Source organism: Crotalus tigris, unplaced genomic scaffold (genome assembly GCF_016545835.1).
Source record: "Crotalus tigris isolate CLP2741 ecotype Arizona unplaced genomic scaffold, ASM1654583v1 scf7180000018167.688565, whole genome shotgun sequence".
NCBI lineage: Eukaryota > Metazoa > Chordata > Lepidosauria > Squamata > Viperidae > Crotalus > Crotalus tigris.
Genome location: NW_024096860.1, coordinates 656,665 through 684,003, shown reverse-complemented (window position 1 = coordinate 684,003; position 27,339 = coordinate 656,665). Strand labels below are relative to the sequence as shown.

Sequence of the window (27,339 nt, the reverse complement as noted above, 5' to 3'; positions counted from 1 at the left end):
ATCACATGGGGATGCTGCAATGGTCCCCACCATCCATCCAGAGCTGAAGAAGCTTCTTGGATGAGAAGGGAAATATCTTCAAAAAAACCCAAGAAAGTCCAGTCACCTCGTGGAAAAGTACCTTTGGGACAAATGGCTGAGTCTTTCATCAAGTGACTGGCTGAAGGCCTTCGTCTACTGCCCCAAGCTATACTGATGTCATAGTAGCTTGTGATGGAAGCCTAAGGGAGAAACTGAAACCCATTTGGACCAAACATGAAAATGTTTACTGGAGAAGTTTACAGGGAACAGCTTCTTGGAGAATAGTTATTTTGAGGATTTGGAAGAGCCAAACATGAGGTTCCAGACTTGTTTGAAGCAAAATTCTGAATTTCTCCGAATTTCATAGTGTGATTTTAGATTTTTCACAGGGATGCATAACTGTTGAGAAGTACAGTTTTGGTTTTGTGATATGGCCATATGATATATGACAGTGATGGTGAAACTTTTAGAGACCGAGTGCCCAAACCACAACCCAAAACCCACTTATTTATAGCAAAGTGCCAGAGCCGCATCAAGATTGTGATGCCCTTGGGGGGCATGGGGGCGTGGCCCACTGAATGGGCATGGCTGCGGTTGTCATGGCAGACTGGGTGGACATTGCTGCAGTGGGCATGGCCACCTTGATGTTGCTCATGGGGGGGACATCTGTGGGGCTGGGCAGGGTTGGGGGAGATCCAGGAGGTCTCTGGTGGGTGGGGTGGTGGGCAGGAGGCCCAGCATAGATGGAGGGGAGGCACGCAATCCTAGCTGGGACTGGGGGGCCATGGCGCCGATGGGTGTGGGCGATCTGGCTTTCCCTGCTCGAGGTGGCCTTTGGCTTGCTGGGTGTGGGCGTGCTCTACCATCTCTACTCGAGCTTGCTAGCTGGGCGCTTCGCCTCCTTTGTGCTGGGTGGGGCTGCTGCTCTGGGCGATGATAGTCTAATGGACCTGCACAAGCTGCTGGCAGTGGTTGCTTCCATGCCCACAGAGACGGCTCTGAGTGCCGCCTCTGGCACACGTGCCATAGGTTCACCACCACTGATATATGATATACTTAGCCTGATAACTTAACCTATTATCTGAGTATATACAATAGACTGAAACATCCACACCAAATGAATTTAAACAACATGCTAAGATACCCAAAATATTAGACAAGTTTAAAACGAATAACGAATTCGTTAAAACGAATAAAATGTAGCATGTTGTACAAACGCAGGCACTTGTTCATTCTTAAGGTGTACACAAGCTGAGGGATAGTAATTGCAGGAGACTTGCTTGGAGAGATGTAATTAGGCTTTATAGTACATTTCCTTAATTTTTCTCCTGGTCTGGGTTATGTTCTGGTGTGGTCTGATCTGCACAGAGTTCTAAGCCAAACTGGGTGGATTAATATACGAAGTCTAAAGCAAACAAACCACAGTGTGGCTGACTCTCTGTGAGAGCCAGGGACATTGACAGATGGAAATGATTGGTTTGCCTTGTGGTATATCTGTGTTGGAAAGGAAAATTATTAGTCCTTGGTTAGTTTTTAGTTGTTGTCATCCTATGTGGCATTGGGTGTGCGAAGAGGGATGGAAGAAAACAGAGGTCAGTGTGGGTGGCCATTTTTTTCTGCCTACAGAACAAAGACAGAAAAAAACCCCAAAGATTCAGGTCCCAAACTAAGACAGGAATTGGGTTTCTGAAGGAGTTACGCTGCTTGTATTTGGATTGTATATATGAGTAGGGAAGAAGAGTTGCTGTATTGCTTTTCCTTAATTACTTGTTTTTCAGTAAAAATCACAGGATAATGCATGTGAATGGAACAGATGTTGCTGCTGATGTGACACTTCCTTTGGAAAAGCAACACTGATTTTCTAATGATAGATGGAAACTATGCTATCAAATTTGTGTTTTTACCGATTGGATTACTTTCCCCCATGACAAAAGGAAAGAACTGGATATGGCAAATTCCATGGCATAAAATGCAAGTCAAGAAGTGAGGAATTATTAATTGATGAACAATATTATTTTGTTATTTTCTACTGCAGAATTCCAGACCTAAGATGCCATAAAGAATGCTTCCCCCATTTAAAAACCCCAATGATTTCTTAACAGAAAGAAAATAAGTTCAGTTAAAATAAAAAGAGTTCTACTTGTCTACTAAAGATCAAAACATCTTTGCATCCAGTAATCCTAATAACAGAAGAATAAATTACTTTACAACTATAAGTGTACAAGAACTGAACAGTTCCGGAAGCTGAAAACATAGTAAAAAAATGCCTGACATTTAAATTTATTAATTTAATTAATTAATTAATTATTTTTTAAATTAACAAATACTCTTTTGTCTTAAAAAAAATTAAAAGTGAAAATGCAAACTAAAAATACAAACTAAAGAGAACAAAAATACTCATCAATAGCAACTGGGTTAATAATAAATTTATTAATATAATATAAATAAGACAATATATTATTGTAAGATATCACAAATCTCTGTCTTTGTGTGAAATATGAAGTATTGCTTCTAAAATAATGTTTCATTATAGCTTTCAGTTCTGCATAATAAATAGAGAAAATAAGGAACTAGAAAGTTAAGGGACTTTTTGAAAAATTAGTTAAAGCAGTATTGCTCACATAGTTAACAATGTCTAGAACAGGGGTAGGCAACCTTGGCTCTTTTATGACTCGTGGACTTCAACTCCTAGAATTCCTGAGCCAGCATGGCTGGCTCAGGAATTCTGGGAGTTGAAGTCCACGAGTCATAAAAGCACCAAGGTTGCCTACCCCTGACCTAGATCAAGGGTGGAGAACCCTGACCTTTTATGGCTTGTGGACTTCAACTCCCAAGATTCCCAAGCCAGCATGGATGGCTCAGGAATTCTGGGAGTTGAAGTCCACAAGTCATAAAAGCACCAAGGTTGCCTACCCCTGATCTAGAAAGAATAGGAGGCTGCGCGTGTGTGTGTTCTCTGAGCAATAGCTTAACTAATACATTTCAAAATATAACCAATTTATGCAAAAGAGCAACAGAAAGCTAGTGATGCACAATCTCACATTGCCATGTAGGTAGGGAGTTTTTGTTAATAGGCATTCTAGATAGGTTGTGAGCTTTCTAGAGAGGTTCTCCAGCCAATGGGGAAACCAGGACAGTGTTGAGCATCAGGTAAAAGGGTATAAAAACCTGTTGCATGCTTTGATCTGGGTAAATAAACCTTTGCTATTTTTTGATACCGGATTGCCTTCGTTGCTTTATTGCTTCATTCCTATTTCTAACATTTGTAGCACACATCTTTTGATTAGTAGAAAAATACTGCCTTTTCCAAAACAGATAAATCATAGATTTCCAATAACCATTCCTTTACATTTAAAATAATACCACTTTTCCAAATTCTTCATCTAATTCTTTTAGATACTCTCCATGCTCAGTACAACTATAATTCCTGATAAACAATCACATTCCAAAGCATTGGTGTGTAATTCAAAATGGCCAACATTTTATTCATTTCATTTTAGAAAGGAATTTATCAAGAGAATGAGAAAGTTTATTCCCCTATCCAGTTTCCAAAGTAGGTCATCCACCAGTCTCTGGTGGCCGAAACCTCACCTCAAATAGATATAGAAATGGTAACTTTGGCATGCTTGAGAAAATTGGTTTTGATTCCCTGTGTATTTTACAATTGCTTTGAAACTGAATTTGAGTTGCTACACTTCCATTGGAGGGATTTTATTGTGCTTATGATTTTAGTATGTTTAAGTTTGACATTAGCATTTATTTTACATATAGTAACCATTTTATATTGATACTTATAGTGTTATCATGTAATCATTATTTTGTTATTTTGTAATCATTATTTTGTAGTTAATTGCTTGATCAGATACTTTATATATATATTGGAAAAGTAAGGGCTTCATGCTTTAGGTATAGGTGGTTGCTTATATGAAAAGAGCACAGTAAGGGGAGGGGGGAAAGGAGTTACGGATGGAGCCTTGGTTGCTGTGTATGAGTCATCATCTAGGAATTATTTTTTGTGCCATCTTATGCCTAGTACCAAGACCTGATCTCTTTGTTCTGAAAAGGTATAAAAGGTGGAAGACATCTTTTCTGGTTGTTGCCTTCATCTCTCTACCAGCCACGAAGAGAGATGGGGTCACGCAACTCTGTTTTGATCAAAATAAAAGTTGTTTGCTTGCTGAAACCTCGGCTCAGGAGTTTCTTTGGCTCTTTTAAATTCCTGAGTAATGCTGGGGCAATTGTGAGGTTAAGTGGAAAACCTTACACTATCCCTTTTTCTGATGAATTCTTAATTTTCAATAATTACAAAGCACCAGGTTCAAATTGGCAATTTCCATGCTGCGAATAGCATGGTTTAGTGGTTCACGCGGGTTACACTGAGGCAGCTTACTGGGTGACTTTGTGTCAGTTGTTGTAGACCAGTGGTTCTCAACCTTTTTAATGCCGCGACCCCCAACCGGTCGTAAGTCGAGGACTACTGAACCGGTCGTAAGTCGAGGACTACTCAACTGGTGCAGCACCGTTTGCAGAATGGGATTTTTGGCAGGCTCAGCAAGGCAGAGACAGCCTGGACAATTCCTATTGGCTTTTGAAAGCCAATAGAATTAGACTCTATTCAAGAGAGTCTATTCTATTGGCTTTCAAAAGCCAATAGAATAAAAGGGAGTAGCACAACTAAGGAAAAGGGGCAAAAATGGTGGACTGCGTTGTTTGGCGACCCCCGTGAAATGGTCGTTTGACCCCAAATGGGGTCCCGACCCACAGGTTGAGAACCACTGTTGTAGACTAAGCTGGAGCCATTGCCTAGACAAAAGGGGGTCAAAGCTGTTTTTTTTTTAAAAAAAAAAAAAGACCAAAACAACAGGATAACATTTGGAAGTGATTCAGGCAGATGCCTCTCTGATTCACTCGATTATAAGAGGCGGGAAAAGGTACAGCCCAATCAGACTTGCAAAGTTCTATTGTTATAGCCAATCTAGTTTTAGCCTTCCCTGGTTGCTGAGCTCTTACATGACATGGAAGATTGTGGAATATTATCGAAGTCAAGTCAAGTGTAAAGTAAAATGTAAGGTAAAGTAAAGTTAAAAAGTAAAGTAAAGTAAAGTTAAAAAGTAAAGTTATAAAGTGAAGTGAAGGGAAGGAAAGGGAAGGGAAGGGAAGGAAAGGAAAACTTTATCTGGAGTCCAAAGAAATCAATCATGATTTGGGGATTAAAAGTGGGGAGGGAGTGAATGTGAATAAATGAGCAACTGCTCTCCCCCCAAATTGCTACAATGAAAATTCAGTTACAATTCCATGCTAAGTTTACACTTTCAAAAATCTCTCCCTTTTTCCCCGGAGAATGTAAGAATATATTTCACATTATATACCACCAATGCAGACACCCAACATTGCCAACTCTAAGTGTGGGCTGAAATGTTTTGCCAAAGAGCCCAACCTTTGATAAAAATGGTCAAAGAACGTCCCCTTATCACATCCTGACAAAATTCATGAAGGGGAAAAAACCCTAAACTTGTAGGTCATTTTCCCAGAGGGCTACTGCATTTGGCCTGCTTACAGAGGAACAAGAAAGACAAACCTATTTGACAGATTATTCCAATATTAATGGCAGCTGTTCATTGCAGCTGAAAGCTATAGACCCCTTTGTTTTTGTCCAAGCGTGGCATAAGAACTATAATTAATGATATCAACCATTCAGATTTTTTGATAGAGATATGAAGACTCGTTAACCTGGAAAAAAAAGATTTTTTAAAAAGAATTTAACTGCTTATAGCCTTTGATTAAGAAAATCATTTTTATATGCATGTATCCAAAAATTGGTTAACAATTCGTTATTACTCTCTTTGGAGACACAGTTTAATTACATTAATTATTTCTATTCATTCAATAATGCATTCTTTGGACTCATTAAGTCCTTGCTATGAGGACATTAAGATTTTTAAAAATTAAATTAAAAAACTGGCACATCCAAATTAATTCAGATTGTAATTTTCTAATTTTCTGGGTGAAAGGTAAAGAAAAACTCAGTTCCTGGTATCTATATATGCAGAATGCAGAATAATACACTATTGTTTCCTTCTTCAAGATGAGCTAGAAATATTTTCCAATTTTGCCTATATACAGTACCTAGAATTTCCTACTGATTTCTCAATTATATACTAATGAAATCTGACTATTTAATTTTTTTCTAGATGAATTAATATTGGCTAGGAGATGTCACTCATTGGAAACATAGAACAATATTTCATAACTCTGGGTAACATTACACTTTTCTTGAACAATATGTTCAGTGATAAGTATAACTGGACAATTGTTCATTTATGCATATCTTTGTATTTCTATTAATTTTATTATTGTGCATCAATCAGCCTACCAATACATCCCTGATTTCTTTGAAAAAATATGATATTCAAGAGAAAGGATCTGCCTACATACTGTGTGTGAGAGATAATCTCATTTTCACAGGAAAGGCACTACTTATTTAGAAGGCATGCCACACAAGGAAGTAGAATAATATTTCTTTTTCTTTAGGCTCCTATGTAACCCTCTCTGGGTCATGGCTTGGATGGGCCCTGCAGCCTCCCCATTTTCAAACTTACCCCAAAATAAAAAAAAGAGTGGACAGCTTTTTTTAAAGCATAGCTCAAAATACAAAGTGGAATTGTAGACATTAGTCATTTTTAACGTCTCAGGAAGAGGAAAAATATGAAATAAGTGAAGGGCAGCCATCATGTTAACTGCATTTAATTAAATCAAAACAAATGTAATATAGGTTTTGTCTTGCTCCACCAATTTCTATGTCTTGGCCCAGCTCAGTTGTTGAAATGCATCTCCTGGTATGTCTTTTGATGACTTTCTCTCCCTGCATCAGAGCATTTAGGCCCTGCTTTTTTCCCCCCTTTTTGGTTTTGATGTGCCAGGTGAACCAGATCCAGCACTCGCTATGACCAAGGGTGATGTTAGCTGATTTATACCCTTTGGTCTTTTCTCTCAACATTTCCCCTTTTTCCAGGAAGACCCTCTCATTCTCAGAACTCATGCCAAAAGCCCTTCAAGATCTGCATCTGATAAAATCACATTGTGGGAAGTTTGAATGCACCTGGCTTCCAGACCTGGTTGTGTGAATACTAAAGACAAAAAGAAAAAGAGAAGAAAAGGAGAGAAGAATTAGACATTTATTTCAGAGAACATGGCCTCCATCCAACAATGTGTTGTATTTGTCAAGTGTGTTTGACTGAAGTCCTTTATTATCACATGCCGTTGAAATGACTTGCTTGGAAGGGACGTGGATCATTAATAAAATGGGATGAATTGCTCTTTGTTCTTTCTGACTGCACCTTAGAACATTCTTCTCCACATTGCACATTCCAGTGTCCATTCACACTTCATTACCTGGTTGATAATTAGGTTATTAGATCACTAGAAAGAACATGGGGTAGAAGCAAGACATCTTTCTGAAAAATTCCCAAGAGAATGAATAGCAGGGGCCAAACTCCACACACTGATAACTACTGGCTTGAATGTTGACTTCTCAAAAATTATAATACCTTTCTACCTTGCCAGTTTTGTAAAGTGGTTAATCTCTGTGTGCTATGTGACATCAGTGAAGTATAAAATAGGGATAGGATGAACTGTGGGAAAATTTTAATTCCATAACATTCAGATTCTTATTATGTACATTTGACCTTCTGCACCATACCTGCATATTTAAAGAAGTTATGATGATACAGAAGTAAAATCAGAGAGTGTTTTTGTCACATAGTACATGCATGTCTATGAAGAACATTTACCCATGACATAGTTTAGGCAAAAATCTGGCTGTACTTGATGAAGTGGGCCTTCATGTTACATTTGTTTTTTTCTAATAATAGATATTTAATGGTAGAGCAGTGTTTCTCAACCTTGACAATTTTAAGGCATGTGGACTTCAACTCCCAGAATTCCACAGCCAGCAATGCTGGCTGTGGAATTCTGGGAGTTGAAGTCCACATGCCTTAAAATTGTCAAGGTTGAGAAACACTGTGGTAGAGGTATAGATTCTGCTGGGTTGAGTGCTCTATTAAGGGAAGTGTAAAGCAGATAATGCTTGTGGCTGCCTCTGAAAGGACCTCCTTCTTCAATAGTAAACAATTTTATAGCCCCCAGATATATATCCAAATTATTTTGGGTCTCTCAAATTGTCTCATCAAATTTTGATTGCATAACTGCTGACAATTAACACTGTAGATTCTTGGTATTTTAACATAGGAAGCGGCAGAACTAAAACATTCTCCCTAAAATAATCTTAAGAGTTTTTTTTTTTAAGAATCCAAATGATCACACCTCCCTCTCAGACTATAAAAGAAATGGAACATTCCGCTGCTGTCTGTCATATCATCTTGCCAGTCTTGTGCTCTTTCATCTCCCAATAATGTTAACTGTAGCTCCACACCATCAAAAAGTATTATTTGTATTCTATCAGCATGAAGTTTCTAATTGTAGCGCAGGAAATTAACTCAATTGTAAAAGTTGCCCTTATTAAAACTGATGGCTGGAGAACCTGACTGAGGTGGACATGATTTTGAAGGTGGTAAGGATAGCCCCCAAAATTCGTCATTCGCAATCAAACTGACATGTGAAGAGAACTAAGAGTAACTCTCAGAGTTCACCAATCACTTATATGATGAGGCTTTTTATAAAGTCGATGTTCTTTATGCGTATAATCTTTGAAAGGCCAAGCTGATCCTCAGTCTACCTTCTAAAATAAACCATCTGCATCTGTCAAGTTGAGTAGCAAAATTTAATTAGAATTTTAATTAAAATTTAATTAAAAATTAAACCTCACTTCCAGGCCAGTCCTGTTATAAAAGCTGTGACGGTGGTAGCATAAGGCAACAAAACTTGGATGTGGTAAAAGAGCAGCTCTTTGTTTGTTGTTTACTCCATTATGGTTACAATTTTAGTGCCAGAGGAAGACTTTTCTGTACTCACTGGCATCCTATTCAAATAGTTCACCTGAAGAATGGAACTCCCATTCAGGCAAACTAATTCATGAGAATCATGAGAAGAAGGGGGCAGAGTGATTGACACATACATGTTTACCTGAACTGCACTTCTATTAAAAAGCAAGCAAGAAACGACAAGGAAGGTCCCCAGTTCCCATTCTAGGTGTATCCAGTCTCCAGATACTTCCCATTGTCTGCCAGTTACAGTAGCCAATCTTGCTCCACAGTCCCGTCCCTTCTTGGTCTTGCAGCAGGGAGATGCCAGTCTCTGAATCTGAGAGCAGTCTTGAAAATACGAAATATTTAATGTCAATTCCATGCCGTATATTAATAGAATGAAAAAAAAATGTAAAGCAAGAGAGGCAGTGACTGTGCTTCTTCTAACTGTTTGAGCTGCTACAATTTCTTCCTATTTCTTCTAAAGAGATGTGGTCACAAATGGACTAATCACAGCTTTTACTGAGTAGGACTGGTTATCAGTTACAACGTCCTTGCCAATGCGTCCCTGGGATGCTTTTTAGTTGTGGCTAAACGGGTGCAAATTAGAAGGTGTGTCAGTATAAACTAGCCACGGTCTCACTCAGATCGATTTTTGCAGATCTTAGTCTTGAGAAGTAGGGTTAATTAAATACCCAGGGGTGGATGATATATTCTCTGACATTCACAAGAGGGCTGAAGCACTAAAATTGTAGCCAAGCTATTTTTAGAAATAAAAGGAAAATGGAACAATTTAGAGTAATCTCTGTTCACATTCCTCTGATATTTTTCTGGACTGTTTGATAGGGTTTCTAAGTTCATGTTGTTTTTGTGCTGTTATCTGAGTAAATTTAGTTTCTGTGCTGTGATTTGAAGAGATTTATAAGCTGAAAAGCAACAGAAACTTGTGAGCATTTGGATGCAAGTAACCTCGTCATAGACTGAAGTCTTTCTGACATATTAAGGTAGTTCTTACAAAACTCTGTAAGCTCAGGAAAATATTTTTTTTCATCCGTATTGTCTTTTAGCCTGCAATGCAGTGCTTGGTCGAGTCTCTTGCATTTGATTGATTCAAACCAGCATAAATAGCTGAAAAGATAAGGCTGTTACGAATTTAAATTTCAGCTAAATATTTTCTATGTCATGCAATTAGTTTTGTAAGATAATGTATTCTCATCTTCTAAAAATTTTTTTGGGGGGGCAGAGGATTCTGAAGGGGGAAATCAGAAAAATCAAGTGGGTGGTTGGGAATCTTATCCAATTTTTTTTGCGTGTGTCATACATTCAACATACTTAAATAAAAGTTGGGACTTCACATAGCCAAACTGTCATCTTTACTTTTTTTGTGGATGTCCCTAAGTATCTTTCCAACTCTAGTTCTACAAAAGTTCAGCAAAACTAAAAATAAATAACCTTAGCTAAGTGGAATTCTTCTGTGTCTGATGCAAAATTTAGATAGTTCTTAGACCATTAGCTCCTAGTGCTTAACTGATGTGGTCAAAGAAATCACCTACACCCTGAAAAAAAAAAAAAAACAGTCGAAAAAGCCCCAAAAGGATCACAAGAGCTAAACAATTACAAAATGGTAAATAGATGGTAGCTGAGACCCTTCTTCCATATTTAAATTATTTTGGCATTTATGGATTTCTATTGTTTAATAATTCTGGGGAAACACCTTTTATGACTTGTGGACTTCAACTCCCAGAATTCCTCAGTCAGCCATGCTGGCTCAAGAATTCTTGGAGCTGAAGTCCACAAGTCATAAAAGGGGCCATCGTTCCCCACCCCTGATCTAAAGCAACTATATACCTCAGAAGAGTAATATTATTGAGGAAATATTCTTTTGTTTTCTTCTAGCATATATTTTTCTTTGAGATAGTTTCCGTGTAGGCCTGATAATCCGGCATTATTTGTTCAGTGGAAGTAGTATGACAACTTTAACTAAACTGGAGAATTTATTTCATTTCTAAAGGTTCCCTATTCATGTTACATGATGCTTCTGCACATATGAAAACGATGCTTTTCGGATACACATGCTTTTCAAAACATAGTACAATGGAGAGGCTAAAACCTCAGAAATGGGGGGTGGGGGTGGAGTCCTTACTGGTTCAAGATATTTTGTCTCAGAAACAAGGGAAAAGGGAGCAATTCTTTCCTGTCTTGTTACTGCAAACTGAATTTGAAACCAGGCTGAAAGCTAAAATTAAGTAATGAATGAAATTCCTTAAGGCTTGTTTTATCACAATTAATTTTAGAAAAAGCAGCGAGTGATTCTTAAACTCCCTGTTGCTACAGTAAATACGACAGTCTTTTGAAATGGGCACACTGATGGTCTTCTGTTTCTTGCTAACACCAAGAGAGTGCGAAACCTGCAAAGTATGGCTGACTCCTTTATGACCTGTAGACTTCAACTCCCAGAATTCCTAGATAGCAGAGCATGCTGGGTCAGGAATTCTGGGAGTTGAAGTCCACAGGTTGTACAGGGGCCGTAGTTGCTTACCCCTGCTCCAGAGGATGGTTGAAAAGGCATTTTTTGATACGGTTAGAATCATTCTTCTAAGGAAGCAAAAATTAAAGTGAAGCAGCGTAGTATGGGTAGTCCTCGACCTATGACCACAATTGAGCCCAAAATTTTTGTTGCTAAGTGTGACATTTGTTAAGTGAATTTTGCCCCATTTTATGACCTATCTTGCCACATTTGTTAAGTGGATCACTAGACTTGTTTGTAACATGGTTGTAAAGTGCATCTGGTTTCCCCATTGACTTTGCTTGTCGGAAGATTACAAAATATGAGTCTGTTGCCAAGCTTACAAATTTTGATCACATAAGCATGGGGATGTTGCAATGGTGGTCAGTGTTTTTTCAGTGCCTTTGTAACTTTGAACAGTCACTAAGAAACTGTTGTAAGATCAGGACTACCTGAATAGCAGTGTCCTCCTGTGCTGCTGGCAATGCATCAGCCATCCATAGCTGCTGGGATTACATACATCTTCGCAGAACTGGAAAGCAGAAGCTTGAGAAAGTCTATATGTAGTCAGTGTTTAGAAAGGCACAGCCTCAAAGATGGCACCCAAGGGGAATGGAGGGTGGGAGGAGAATAAACAAAGGTGTCTGTAAACCAATTGGGAAAGTAAAGTGTGGCTTGATGTTAAACTACCTTTTCAAAATAGTATTTATCTTAGCTCATTGACAGCTTAGTGATAGCAGTAACAGCTTAGAATTAAATGTGAAAGAACATATGGTTTATTTGGAGATTCCTGGCCTTAATGGGGCATATTTTTGGGTCTCCCCAAAAAAACCTTTGATCACTGATTAGAGAAAAGTTACAGATTTTAAAAAAAGAGAGACAGCAAAGCAGGAAATGGACAAATCAGCCAAGATTATTTTGTTTGTTAGCAAGACTAAATAAATAAATAAATAAATCATGGTTTAGATCAGGGGTGTCAAACTCAATTTCATTGAGGGCCGCATCAGCATTGCGGTTGCCCTTGGGGGGCTGGGTGGGTGTGGCCAGGGTGGGTGTGGCCTACTGGGTGGGCATGGCCAGCTCTACATTGTTTGCGTCAAGGGTGCCTGTGGGGGCCTGGGCAGGAGTGGGACAGATCTGAGGGTCTCTGGCAGAAGGGGGTGGGACCGGGGCAAGCACCAAGGCATGGTCCATTTCTTCATTTCTCACAAAGGGTGACACCTCCCCAGCATGCACCCAATGGGTGGGGCCAACGCGACAGGGGCTTCGCTGTTTCCAGACGGCCTTGTGGAGCTAAGACTGAATGCATTTCAGCATAGATGGCCACCACAAAATTGTACATTGGCTCCTGGCCGCCCGGGCCAGGGCCAAGACAGCGGGGGCCGTTCCCTTGCAGGCCACATGAAACCACTTCACGGGCCGCATTCGGCCCCTGGGCCTTGTGTTTAACATGTTTGGTTTAGATGGATGTAACCCGTGGTGGGATTCAGCCTCTTCTCACCACTTCAGCAGAACCGGTAGCTAATTTTTTGTTGCTCAGGCCCAGAATGGACTTCTGAAAGCAGCATCCACACTAAGAACTGGTTGTTCACATATTTGAATCCCACTACTGGATGTAACATATAAGTATTTATAGTCTGATTGGGGCAGATTAAGCCTGGAGTTAACTGTGAGAGAAACAAACTTTGGCTGAATTGATATAGTTTCAAGCTCTTTCTTTCCTGAGGTACACCACCCCCCAAAAATCACATGAAACAGATGGTTTTCAATTTCAATTAATCATAGTTAAGCTCTAAAAACTAAAAAACTAAACTATGATTAGCCTTACTTTCAATTTATTGAAAAATCCTTTTTTTAATAAGCCAGGCTTTGAGATTGTTTCAAGATGTTGTTATTTTCAGGGTCAGGTTTAGTTTTAAGGTGACCAACTGTCCTCCTTTAGGAAGACAGTCTTCCTTTTGTGAGTTCTGTCCTCCCTCAAAAAGTGTCCTCCTACATATCCTCCTTTTCGATATTTGAAGACTAATCTGCAGGGCTTTTTTTCTCATAGAACACTCAGAACAGTGTTCTGGCACCTTTTTTTGATGTTTTTTTTTCAACTTTTGCATGAGCTGTGCTACTCCCCCTATTGGCTTTCGAAAGCCAATAGGAATTGCTGCTGAGCATGCCAAAACACCCAGCTGGCAAACTTTGCACATGTAAGTTGTCTGCAGTGAAGGTGAATTGGCAGGAACTTTGCACCCCTCCCTGCTACCCAACTACACCATCTCCTAGTTAGTCCCGAAGATACCTGGAGGAGAGTGGAGCGGCGACGCCACAGTAACTTTCTCTTGATCTTCGGCTCTGCTAGGGCAATAATGGCTGTAGGCGCAAGAGGCAGGGGTGGCAGGGCTGCTGCGGGCAGGGGTGTGAGGGGTGGCAGTGGCCGGCTGCCCCCCGTGCTGTGGGAGCCGCGGGGCCTGCTCTACACAGGGCTGCACAGGATTGGCGGTGGTGCTGGCAAGGCAGCTGCAGGCGGGGTGTGTCGATGGTAGGCTGCCCCCCGGGGCCACAGCCGACGCAGCTGGTGCCTTGGGAGCCGCGGGGCCCACTGTACATGGTGGAGCAGCAGTGCTGGCGGGGTGGCTACGGACGGGGGCGCGGCATGTAAGCATAATTACAATATAAAATGTTATTATTACAAATGTTTTTATTATGCATTTATCATATTATAGTGTATTCTGTATTATTGTTGTAATGAATAAAATGTTTCTTTTATTTACGATATTTTTTTCTTCAATTTATTTGTGTCCTCCTTTTCATTGTAAAAAAGTTGGTCACCTTATTAGTTTGCACTACATTCTTCAAATGAGCGATAGAGCACTTTCAAATTTCTTTTGGGGATAGAGAGAAAAAAGAGGAGGGTGTGAATGAGCCAAGTCAACTGGGGCTCATTCCTATGATCCTTATGACAATGAAAAGCAGCCAATGTGTGTATGTAAATAAGAGGTGGGTCTCCCTGGGTGTAAGAACCCTCTCCCTTAGAATAAACAGACGTGGAAACTTGAGCATGCCTTCTTATTTTCCTTTTGCAAAAATCAGTGATTTTTCAAAGCTTTAAGTTCAGTTGTATGAAAGACCAAAAATAACATGCTGGAATTTTGAATGGTTTGTATTTCCACTAAGATGGTCCACACCCATGAAAGTTATTTGTGCTCTAAAGAAACTCTCATTTCCAGTTCAGATCTTGGGTTATCTAAGATTAAAACCCATAATTTCTTATAACTTAATATGCTTATTTTAACCTTATATCTCTGTTTGTTTTTTCAGCTGGGTTGGGTGGATTCTCAACTGTACTGAATTTTAAAGGCAGAAGTAATAATTAGTTGGTGGGTTTGTTCCTGAATAAATGATTTTGTAGAATTTGAGAATTTCCAGAAAGTGGATGGTTTTCTAAAGACCGACTTGGTTTTTGTATTTATTGACTGTCAGATAATAAAAAGGAAGTATGGACAATAGGCCAGTTAATTTTACATAATTATTACATTGCGCTAGTGTGTTACAACCTAATTGACAGATATTGTTGTTAAAAAAAGGTGGGAGTACTGACAATTTTATGGGTAGCAAGAGCAAAAGTTAAGAAGAAACAGTCTTATTTTTACAAAATGTGACTTGTTTCCCCAAAGGCCTAAAGGAAAAAGAACAGAAATCTCAGAGTTATTGCAAGTTGAGTAAACTTAACCAGGAGGATATAAGCAGGCAAGAAGAGAGACAGAGGAGAATGTGAAAGAATCAGAGGAAAATAATGTGGAAGTGAAGGAGCTTCTATAGAAGTGGAATGCTTCTACAATTTTAGATACTTTAGATCAGCGGTTCTCAACCTGTGGGTCGCGATCCCATTTGGGGTCGATCGACCATTTCACGGGGGTCGCCAAACAACGCGATCTAACATTTTTTTTGTCAGCCGGCGCAGGGGGTGGTGCCGCGCATGTACGCCGTGCAGGGGGTGGCGCATGGGGGCGGTGCCATGCATGCGTGCCGCGCAGGGGGTGGCGCCACGCATGCGCACCGCCTGCTTATGTCCGGGATCGCCGTATAAAAAGGTTGAGAACCACTGCTTTAGATCTCTAGAATAATAGTTGCACTAGCTTCCAGTTTCTTTCTGGGTGCAATTCAAGGTGTTGGTTATTACCCTGTATGGTTAGATTATCTGTGGGACTACCTTTGCCTAAAGACATCTACCCATCCTACCAGCTTAGATAGGATAGGCATGCTCCTAGTCCCTTCCCTTAAAAAATGCCACTTTATGGGAGCTGCCTTTCCTATGGTAGCCCCTGTCCTATGAAACACTCTGTCCTCTTACGTTTGGCAGGCCTCTACCCCCTTAATCTTCCAAAAAACACTGAAGACTTGGCTCTTCTCCCAGATGCTGGGATAGGGAGAGGTGACCGTATGTCGGAAACATAACTCGATACCAAGTTTTTGTTTTAATATTTATGGTTTTAATAGTTTTAATTTAAATTTCATTTTTAAAAAAGACAAGGTAGTCCTAGGCTGCATTAATAGAATAGAATATGGACAGAATATGGATAGAATCAAGATCACTTGAAGTATTAATTTACCACTTTATAATGCCTTGGTAAGATTGCACTTGGAATACTGCATCCAGTATGCCACGATGTAAAAAAAAAAAAATGTTGAGTCTCTTGAAAGAATGCAGAGAAGAGCAACAAAGATCATTAGGGGATTGGAGGCTAAATATATAAAGAACAGTTGTTGGAATTGGGTATGTCTAATTTAATGAAGAGAAGGATTATGGGTGACATGATAGCAGCATTCCAATATCTCAGGAGTTGCCACAAAGAAGAGGGAGTCAAGCTATTCTCCAAAGCACCTGAAGGCAGGATAAGAAGCAATGTATGGAAACTAATCAAGGAAAGAATCAGCCTAGAACTGAGAAGAAATTGTCTGACGGAATAATTAATCAGTGGAACAACTTGCCTCCAGAAGTTGTAAATGCTCCAACACTGGAATTTTCTAACAGGAGATTGAACAACCATTTGTCTGAAATGGTATAGGATTTCTTGCCTGAACAGGGGGTTGGACTAGAAGACCTCCAAGGTCCCTTCCAATTCTATTATTCTGTTTGGTATAAGATGGGTGGCTATATATATATATTTAAAAAACATTTACTTATGTTTTTTAAAAATATTTCTATTATTAGAAATATAATACATTTACATCTTTTTTGCTCATTCTTAATGGGTTGTAGACTTGCCCCAAAGACATGCTCATGGTGACATGAGGGATCATATATCAGAGAGACAAGATAGAAATGAAAAAAAAAATATATTAGAGAGTGTTAAGATAAAGTCCTTTTGCCCAAAGACTGCAACCGAAGATAGTGAAAATCAAACAATTTAGGACATTAGAGTGCTCAGTGAACATTCGTATGTCTTTAAGAAAAATGCAGTGTCTTCAAGGATTTTTCAAATTTTTAATCCAGGGAGAAAATATCTGTCCCCAGCAGCCTCATGTAGTAGTTAAATAGAAGCGGAGATAACACCAACTCCTGTGGTCTCCTCAATCATCACCAACTGGAATCAACCCCTAAGGAAGGAGGCAAGCCAGCAAAATGCTGTGCCATCCAACCCCAATCTTTGAACTGATATAAAAGGAAACCAAATCATTCCCTCATCCTTCCCTTGCTGCCCATGGCCATTGAGAGATTTCAAATGTTGGCCTTTGTTTCAAATCAGCCAATCACTACTCACCCCTCAAGTTTTACCATCAGCCAATTGGACTTGGGATCAGAGGGGGATGGGAAATGGGATGGAGATATATCCCTTTCATCTTCTTTGATGATGATACATAACCTGCAAGTCTCTGGAAAGCAGGGCTTTTTTTCTCATAGAATGCCCAGAACGGAGTTCCGGCCCCCATTTTTGGATAGAACCTTGTAGGGTAGGCAAGGCGGGTTGTATGATGTGTGTGAGTTCCCGCACCTTTTTTTTTTTTTTTTTTTTTAGAAAAAAAGCACTGCTGGAAAGTATAGTCAGAAAGTGCAGTGGTGCTGAAATGGCCACAACTTTGTCAAATTTTAATTCCATGGAAATAATGGATCTCAGATTTTGGATGCATTCTTTAAGGTAGCACATTTGAGTACATTGATAAAAAGACTTGTCCTATGATGCAACATTTACCAGTTGAAGGCTACAAATAAACACTGAGAGTTTAACAGTATAGATTTTTATTATAGTTATCTGTGGCTGTAAATATTTTCAGGGGCCAACAAATATATATGACACTAGTTCTTGAAAGACGGAAAATAGAAGGAATGGACAATCAGTAAAGTGAATGGATACAATTTTTCTTCCCTGTATCACTTAAGACAAAAAAGAGAGCAAATTCATGCTTTGAGATTAATGGCTAGTTGAAAGTAGCCATTCTGCTACTTTCTCTACTTTTATTTGACAATAAAAGTGGACTTTTACTGTATTGCAAAAGCTATAATAAAAGTAAACACCACTGTTATTTTGACAAATACTATATGGTCACATACTATATATGTCTATCTTCAGATAAGTTGATCCTCAAATTGTTAACTAAAATACCATGAAAATACCATGGATATAAGCTAACCCTCAATTTTTTAAAAAAATAATTTTCACAATTAGCTTATTTTTCATGTTCTTTTGGTTAAAATGCAAGGGTCAATTTATTCATGGTTGGACTTACACATGAATCTATACAGGATGTATGAATAATTTTAAATAGTATTACCATATATATTTGTGGGTAAGTCACCTCTAAAATAGTCAGTTCTCTCATTGGGTGTCAGAAGTAGAAATAAAATCACCTGTGCTTCTAACTCTTTTGCCTTCTTGCCTAGCTGCTCATACTCCCTTAATTTGTTTTTTAGGCTCTTTTTTGTTGTATTGTTTGTCCCAATGTGAAAGAGGAGAAAGGGATAATAATCAGCAGGCTTGATTATTTGGATAAGCCTCTTGGTCATGTTTGATTTTTGCAACTGGGAAACAACATAACTCCCTTGTTAGGTTGTCTGATGGTCTACAAATTGCTGATTCTGTTCCTCTCAGAAGTGACTCACCAATCACCACATGCCCTTTTCTTTTGGGGGGACTAATGGACTCTTCCTCTTTGTGACAGACTGAACTACTTTTCTTCCTATCACTGGAATATTTGACGAAAACCCTACTTCAGATGCCTGCTTGCTTTCTTCAAGGGGAAGGATATGAAATTGATTGTTCACTCCAGTGACAGGGACACTTTTTTTCTCCTCTGAGTGATATGTTACCATTGGTTTTCTTCTAGGGCTCCATTTTTCACTGTAGTTGATCCTTTCTTGCTGCATTTAACTTGGATATAGACTACTGCCTTTCTGAAAAATTCCCCATTTTCATGGATGAGACTCAGAGTGGTTAGACATGCCTCTAGACCTTGCACCTTCTCTTCCACCAATCTAGAAATCTGATGTCTATCCATGAATAAGCTGAATCTAATTTTTTGGCTGATTTTGGCACCTAAAATTCTTGGTTGTAGATAAGAACATACAATATTCAGAATCTATCTATCTATCTTGTTACTCAATTAAAACCTACTTTTCTACTCAACTGACTCTACTGACTAACCATGAACAGGACAAATCAAATCTCACCCTTTAAGACTCAATAGCTATTTCAAGCTCTTTAGCTCTCATTATATACACACACACACACAAACACATATATACACACACATACACACACCTATATATATAAACAGGAGAACATTTTCAACAATGTTTCCACCACTTTTACTAGTCCAGCATCAATAATTACAGACCCGTTGAAGTTTCCCAACATCAGAGCTTTCCCATTATTATCAATGAAATATTTTCCTTGACAACTCCCAGCTCAGCTATGAAAAGTTTTATATTTTTAATTATAACCATTCCTCTTTCCCCCAAATCCATTTTCCTTTTGAATCTTGGTGTTACTCTGTAAGCTTATGAGGAGGAAAGTTGCATTATTAATCTCTATAAGACACTTTGTAAGCTTCTTTTGGTTGAGTGCCCAAAATAAAAGGGGTTTAAATAATAATCACACCTGAAATTATCATCAGCCAACACTAAATCCAATCTTTAGATAATGGAAGTCTTTTATTGTCTGCAAGATGCAGAATTAAGTCAAAGTTCAATCATGCACTTAGGATTGCAGATAAATTTCCTTTATCTTTATTTTTTATATAAAAAAGAAGTCAAATGGGATATTATAAAAAAGAGGAGAAAGAAATCACAATAAATTAAAATAACAAAAGGAGGGCAACCATCCAGGAGGAAAGGAAAATAAGCTCTAGGAGCAGCAACTGAGAGAGAGGAGCAAATTTAAAGTACATTGTCTTTGCTAAAGGTGCTTTAAAAATGCTTTAATCAAATAGCAGCATAGAGGGATCATAAATACAAGTGCACATGTCTCTCGTAGATCTTCATTTTATTAACCAAAACAGTAGTACTCATTGGATTCCATCTTGGGATGTTTATGTAGGGGCTGTGAGTCATCTATGAGAGAAGAGTCACTGAACTGGTCCACATCTGAAGGAGTATGCTGGCCAGGGATATCATCCACCAAAGTGTCCAGGTAACTTCCCACTGATATCCCATCCAATCCATCACTACAGTCTTGCAAGCTGTTGTAGCTGCCTCTCAGGGAGGTCTCCTGGCTCCCCAACAAACTACAGAGGCTGCCACTCAAGCTGCTGCCCCTGCTGGTGATGGTTCCTTTTTCCTCGATTATCCACTTAATGGATTCAATGCTTTCATTGATGATCAGGAGCTGTCGCATTAGCTTGACATCAGCGGCTCGGAGATCAACCTGCAACCACAAGGACAAGCATCCAATTAGACTATTACCAGCATAGAAAAGGATCACAAGAGAATCCCCGTGGCTCTGTACCCCTGGTATGCATAAAATGTCAAATGTGATAGAAGATGCAACATGCTGAATTGTATTAATTAGCCAGTTGAATTCTCATTTAGCATAAGCAAAATGAGGCCAATCTTTCATGCACATTTCATCAGCCTTTGGTTCCTCTGTAATTGCCTGAAAAATATATACTAATAGTTAAAATGCCCACTAAATGCTGGACTGTGCATAAAAATGCAGTCCATAAATCTTCATTACAGCTGAATGGGTTGGCAAGGACTGGTTTCAGCATCCTTTCCTATTATTTATTAAGCTACAATGTTGTGCATGCTTATTTTGGAAGTAGGTCCCACTAGACTCAGTGGGCTTACTTCAAAATAGGCATCTGCATTGCATTGCATATTTTTGTTCTGCAGGGCTGCCGTAGAGACTACAAAAATAAAATCCAGTAAAATAATTGTTTTACTTAGGGAAATAGAGATATTATTAGTAAGGCAAACAACTATGGATAGAGACTATTACCTTCCTGGTCCTATCAGATTACCTTTATTTCCTGTTTGTTTTGGATTGGCATCTATATCCCCTGGACTGATAACAGAACCCTCCCCCCCAAAAAAAGCAGCAGACTAATTCTTAAACATAATAATACAAGTTTTGCATATGGATAAAAGCACAGTTAATAATAACCTAGCTACTGAATCCTTATTATGCATATTTCCTTCAGTACTCTAAGATGATGATATGTATCCAGCAGTAAAGTTTATGTGTAAACAGACTTATAGTCTGTTTCTTTCTCACATAGAATGTATATTGAACTTCCCTTCAGTAATAATATGTGGAAAAATCAATTGTTTATATTTTAGCCTATGTGCATCAAGCTTTTCTGTTTCTATTCCATTTGGGGAATAAAACTTAACTATTTGATATACATTCATACCTTAACTCAGACATGTCAAACACAAGGCCTGGGGACCGAATGCAGCCCGCGAAGTGGTTTCATGCGGCCCACAAAGCCACCCTGGAAACAGTGAGGGAACACTCCCCCTGCCTTGGCCCTGGCCCAGGCAGCTGGGAGCCAATGTACAATTTTGTGGTGGCCATCTATGCTGAAATGCATTCAGTCTTAGCTCCACAAGGCCATCTAGAAACAGTGAGGAACCAACCCCTGCCACATCAGCCCCGCCCCTTGGGTGCATGCTGGGGAGGTGAGAAATGAAGAAATAGACCATGCCTTGGCGCTTGCCCCAGTCCCACCCCCTTCTGCCAGAGACCCTCAGATCTGTCCAACTCCTGCCCAGGCCCCCATAGCCACCCTTGACGTGAACAATGTAGAGCTGGCCATGCCCACCCAGTAGGCTGCACCCACTCTGGCCATACCCACCCAGCCCCCGAGGGCAACCGCAATGCTGATGTGGCCCTCAATGAAATTTGAGTTTGACACCCCTGCCTTAAATGAACAGCACACCTAGCGTATATCTCTGTGTAATACAAAACCCAATAACTATGAATTTTGGAAGAAATAGTATATTGTCCAGGAAATAAGTAGCTCTTTCCTCTCAAACAATTAATTTTAGTTACTTTACCAAACATTAGCTGATAATTTGTGCCATTTAGCATATTAAATATGAATATGTATGCACTTATTTTTATTGATTAAAATAAAATGGAGGGCTTTACTTAAAATAAGAGACATTGAAAAACATTGGATCTCAAGTGAGAATATAAATACACAGAGCACTGGCATGTAGTGTATATGCATATATCTATGTGTATTTATACAAAATTAACAGTCAACCTCTTTGTTACCCAGCTAATCGAGAGTAGTCAAATTGGATCCAACAGTCTCCATAGATTTGCTGATAGTAAAGTGGACATTTTTTTTGGGATGGAAAGTTTTAAGTGGGGAAAATGAATAGTATGTATTATGTAGACTTTTATCCACCACTCTTAAGCCCTTTGTTTTTGATATACGAATATAACATTTGCATTATTAGCTCACAATAAGCTGAAAAAAAAAATCCAGACTCTGAGGAAGTGAGCTCTTTATCTTGTTTTTGGCACATTTCCTTTTTTGCTTATAATTCTTTCCATGGTTGTTCTCCCCCACCCATTCAAAATCTCAACTCTGTCCAAATATACTGCTTTACACATTGCCTTCTTTTTCAAACGATTATTCTGGTGGTTGTTTCCTGACTACCAACCAAAGAACTGGTGCATTCTTCTTCCTTTACAATTCTCACATCTGTTCCACTCTCCTCCATTCATCTTCATTTTTTCATTTTAAGAACTGTCTGTAACTATTTCCCCTCTCATTTTTCACACTCCATCTTCAACCTCTGAAATCACCCATCTTCATTCTTTTCTTTTTCATGATCCAACATTTTCATCCTTTCCTGGAAGACCTTGCCACTTTTATAATTCAATCCTTCGGCTGTATCATAAACATATATACCTAAGACAGGGATAGGCAACCTTAGCTCTTTTATGACTCGTGGACTTCAACTCCCAGAATTCCTGAGCCAGCATGGCTGGCTCAGGAATTCTGGGAGTTGAAGTCCACAAATCATAAAAGAACCAAGGTTGCCTACCCCTCCTAAGAGGAAGCTCCACTAAATGCACAGTGGTAAGCAGCCATCAAGGGATGCAATCTGGTACAGATCTATAGGAAAGTTATGACTTGGCAGACTAGACACTGGTATTTATATTAGGAATGAGATACCTATATCATTCCCTCTTATTTCTTCCAGTCCAGAAAGTTATTATTTAATCCATTCTGTAAGTAAATCCATTCTGTATGAGCTGGTGGCACAGAGGTTAAAATGCAGTATTGCAGGCTAACTCACTGCCGACTGCCAGCAGTTCGATCCTGACTGGGTCAAGGTTGACTCAAGCTTTCCATCCTTCCAAGATCAGTAAAATGAGAACCCAGATTGTTGGGGGCAATATGTTGACATGGTAAACCATTTAAAGAGGGCTGTAAAGCACTGTGAAGTGATATATAAGTCTAAGTGCTATTGGTATTACTAAAGGGACCTTGCCTTTTTACGAGGCTATCATGTTTTAAAAGAACTAACAAAAATCCTTCATGATATGTCACACAGATAAACATACTGGATGAACCTCAGAAACATCTTTGGGAATTGTTATAAATACTAGCAACAGTTATGGTCATATCCCATTCTCACTTAGGAGTTAGCATTTGAATAGAAATTTGGAAAAGCTATTATTTCAAACATTCTCTTAGTATTTCTGGTTTTAATTTGCTATGGCTTTTCCTGTACAGTACAATAGTGCATGCACCACTTCAAATCATGAAATAATTTCAGTTGTGTTGTAATAGGAACTCTTAACTACTATTCTAAACTGTCATTATTGCAAAAATGCAATGTTATTATAATGAAAGACTTGGGTACAATATCTATACTTGTCCTTCTTAAACAGCGAAGAGCAAATTGTGTACTTATTATCATCAAGCAGCCAAACCCAAAGGGCTATCATTATAACATTAGAAAACTGGCCTTGGTATTTTGGAGTAACAGGTAAATATCACAAGAATTTTTCCAAACATCAAATGAGTGGTAATAAAAACATTAATTAATTAGGAAGTATGACCATATAAATATCCCTATAGAATACTTACACCAACATTTTACAATTCCCACTGACCTTGCAATGTGATAAAATGTATACAGAACCTAACCCTAATCTGTGGCTGTTCAGATGTTGGTAAACTACAACTCTCAGCATCTCATTTTTAGCTATGGCAGCTGATGGTAGTGGTTAAATTCATCAGTATATTTCATAGCAGTTTTCCAGTGCTATACAATATTTTTTTACTACTTTGTATGGTTTAATTTGCTCCAGTAAGTTGTAGGTTGGAGCCAATATTGTGCAAAGTATCAATACTCCATTTCCTGAACATCTTATTCAGGTTTTCAGTTATCTAAAATTTAATCATATTTTAGTCTTACACTTTAAGCCAGCTTCTGAATGTTTCAGACCAGAAACATTTTTTCAACAAATAAAATAGAGACTAAATTACTTACAAAACTGCTCCCATCAAAGCAACTGTAATTTTTACTTTTGTTTTTGCGTATGTTTAGCCCTACTCTGCATATAACTAGCAAAATCACTTGTAAATATATGGTCTTATGTTACGCGTAAATGTAAAAGCTGTTAAAAGATAAACATGCCTATATTCCCAATGCAATTGCCCATTTCTTTCTAGCAGACACACAGAAATCCTGACATTACAATTAAGCTACTGAAAACAACTAAGTCAATGCATTGTATTCTGCATGTGGCTTGAGATGCATATGTTTGTTGTCTTTCTTGTAAGAAAAAGCAGGATATTGCTGATTATGATTATTTTTCCCTGTCTTCCAAAACTAATGTAAGAGTCTGCAAACCCCATAGAAGGACTCTGAACATGCAAATGTCCTCGTGCTTGTCTCATTACCCATTATTCTTGAGTGCCATAAAGAAGCAACATGGTAGACTTTCCTGGGCTTCTTGTGTTGTATGAGGTATGTCTTTCGTACCATCAGTATAGCAGAAGAGAGATTTAAATATCTGTGTAACCCAAACTTTTGTGTTATGACAAATGCCATGATATGGTGATTAACATGGAAATGGGAAAAGCCAAGTTGAAACCCTCGTTCCCACAAGTGCTGACTAAGTAATGGAGTTGTGAATGACTCTCCTAGCTTAATTTGCAAAGTTGTTGTGAGAATAAAATAATGAGATAAGAATATGTGTATTGTCTTAAACTCTTGGAGGAAAGGAGAATAGGGATGAATGAATGAATGAATGAATGAAAGAGAAAGAAAGAGAAAGAAAGAGAAAGAAAGAAAGAAAGAAAGAAAGAAAGAAAGAATATAGCACAAGATGATCCTATCTCAACAGAACCTCCAAGATCTAACCTATTTGTAATCACCAGGTGCAGAAATGCCCATTTAGGCATAACTCATAATACTTGATACTTCAAACCGTAAAAAAAATTGCTTGTTTCAGTCAAAATTCATTTCCCAGTGGTGAATCATTATATTAAACTACTGAGAAAACAGATGGTTTCTTTTAATGCATAACTGGAAAACATATTTAATGCTACCTTATACTCTTTATTCTTTCTCGACTGTTACTTTATATTTACATCTGTAAAATGTTAATAGAATTATTTGAGACAGGAATCTTTAATGCTACCATTATAACCAGGTTGAAAACATATTAACAAATTCCCTAAATTTGCCATTCTTTTTTGCCAGAAAGCTAGCATTCTTTTTTCCAGCCCATAAATTATTGGTCAGCACCAAATCTATTTTGATGGAAACAAAAGCCCAGTTTATATTAAACTGGGTGGATAATAATCTATGATTTTTTTAAAAAAATTAAAAAAATCAGATTTTTTAAATTTTTTATCAAATTAATTTTAATAAAATGCTTTTGGAGTAAAAATCTATCTAAATATAGTTTTCTTTTTAAGATACATTAATAATTTAGTTTATTCAGCATGAAATGGAGCTTGGTTATGTAGCATGAGGCTGTATATTCTGCAATATTTATCTTTTTGGTAAACTCATTCAATGAATCCAAGCTCTGCAAACTGAGATAAGGTGCACTGCATCGATGCATTCACACAATTTCACAGTAACAGTGAGATAAATCATAAAACAAAGTTCAGGAATATTCCTTTATCCCATTGCTTTGCAAATCTATGTACACTACAAATTGTACGATTGTTTGAAGAGAAATGCATCTGTACCAGGCTCTAAGTGTTTTAATTAAATAAAAGAATTTGAGTAGTTCTCCAACTATATGTGATTAACCTATTAACCTAAAATTGGTTCTGATATCACTGTTTTACTAACCTGGCAGCTTATTATTCTGAATAGGAAACCTTCATTTTGTTTGTAAATGATAATATTAAAGATCTATCAGCAAGAATGAGTCCTTACATTTAAAGAGCACCTGTCATTTCAGATCCATCATGGCAGCACCTGTTAGTGGGCATCCACTCACCTGCTGCCCGTCACGTCCCTCACCTTGTTGTGTCACTGCCCCATCACCAGCCATCCCATTAAAGTGGATGGGACTGTCGGTGAGTCAACAGCGGGTCAGAGGAGGAGCCGCTGCGGGACAGAGATGACAGTTGCTCTTTAAAAATTCTGATTTAAATCGACTTGATTTAAATCAAATCCACCCTGCTATTAAATAAACATAATTTAGTTACATTATTATTTATAAAGACAAAGCCCATTTTCAAGGCATATCCACAATTAGGTTACGTAAATTATAGGATGAACCAAACAAGTCAAATCCCTTTGAAATCCTATTTACTTCATGCAGTGAATACACTAAATATAACATTTATTTCATTTTGCAATTTAAATTCACTGGTTTTTAATTGATTAAAAATTGATTATTCTCATTTGTTTGACTATTTTAAGGTTGAATATGTAAATATATTTATATAACTGAAGAACTGACTTCCCATTTTTTATATGTGGTTTTATTATACAGTAAGATATAAATTCTTTAACAACTTACAAAACCATAGCATCTGCAGAATAACTAAGACAAAAAGGAACATTTGTACCACACAGCGGTAAACGAATTTTCAGATACAAATTTCATGAGCCAAGAAAAGCAGTTAGCTGATTCATCAATAATGCAACAGCACACTCTTGAAAAACACTTAGAGATAAATTGCAATTTAATTTGCACTGGACCTTACTAGCACTTACTAGTTCTTGATATTTCATTAGAAGCAACAGAATACTAAAGACTTGAATATGTGAAATGATAAGGCTACATTTACATTCCATATTTATTCCACTTCCAACCATTTATTCCTTCTACCTCCTGTTTTTATCCTATATCCATTTTCACTTTTCTGTTTCTCCTTATACATCCAACGTCTACATAACAAAAAGGACTTCACATTTGCTTTATCTCTTTTAATCATTGTGTGTTCTCTTTGCAATTATCC

The 27,339-nt window shown here is 38.2% G+C and overlaps 1 protein-coding gene across 1 annotated transcript in view; it reads right to left on the bottom strand.

The window, feature by feature from the left end:
* Window positions 1–19,562: 19,562 nt before the first annotated feature.
* LURAP1L (leucine rich adaptor protein 1 like) overlaps window positions 19,563–27,339 on the bottom strand; it is a 30,608-nt gene continuing 22,831 nt past the window's right edge. The window contains exon 2 of the mRNA XM_039348651.1: window positions 19,563–20,300. Within this exon, the coding sequence (XP_039204585.1) occupies window positions 19,923–20,300 (378 nt within the window). The 3' untranslated portion in view covers window positions 19,563–19,922. The remainder of the gene's footprint in view (window positions 20,301–27,339) is intronic.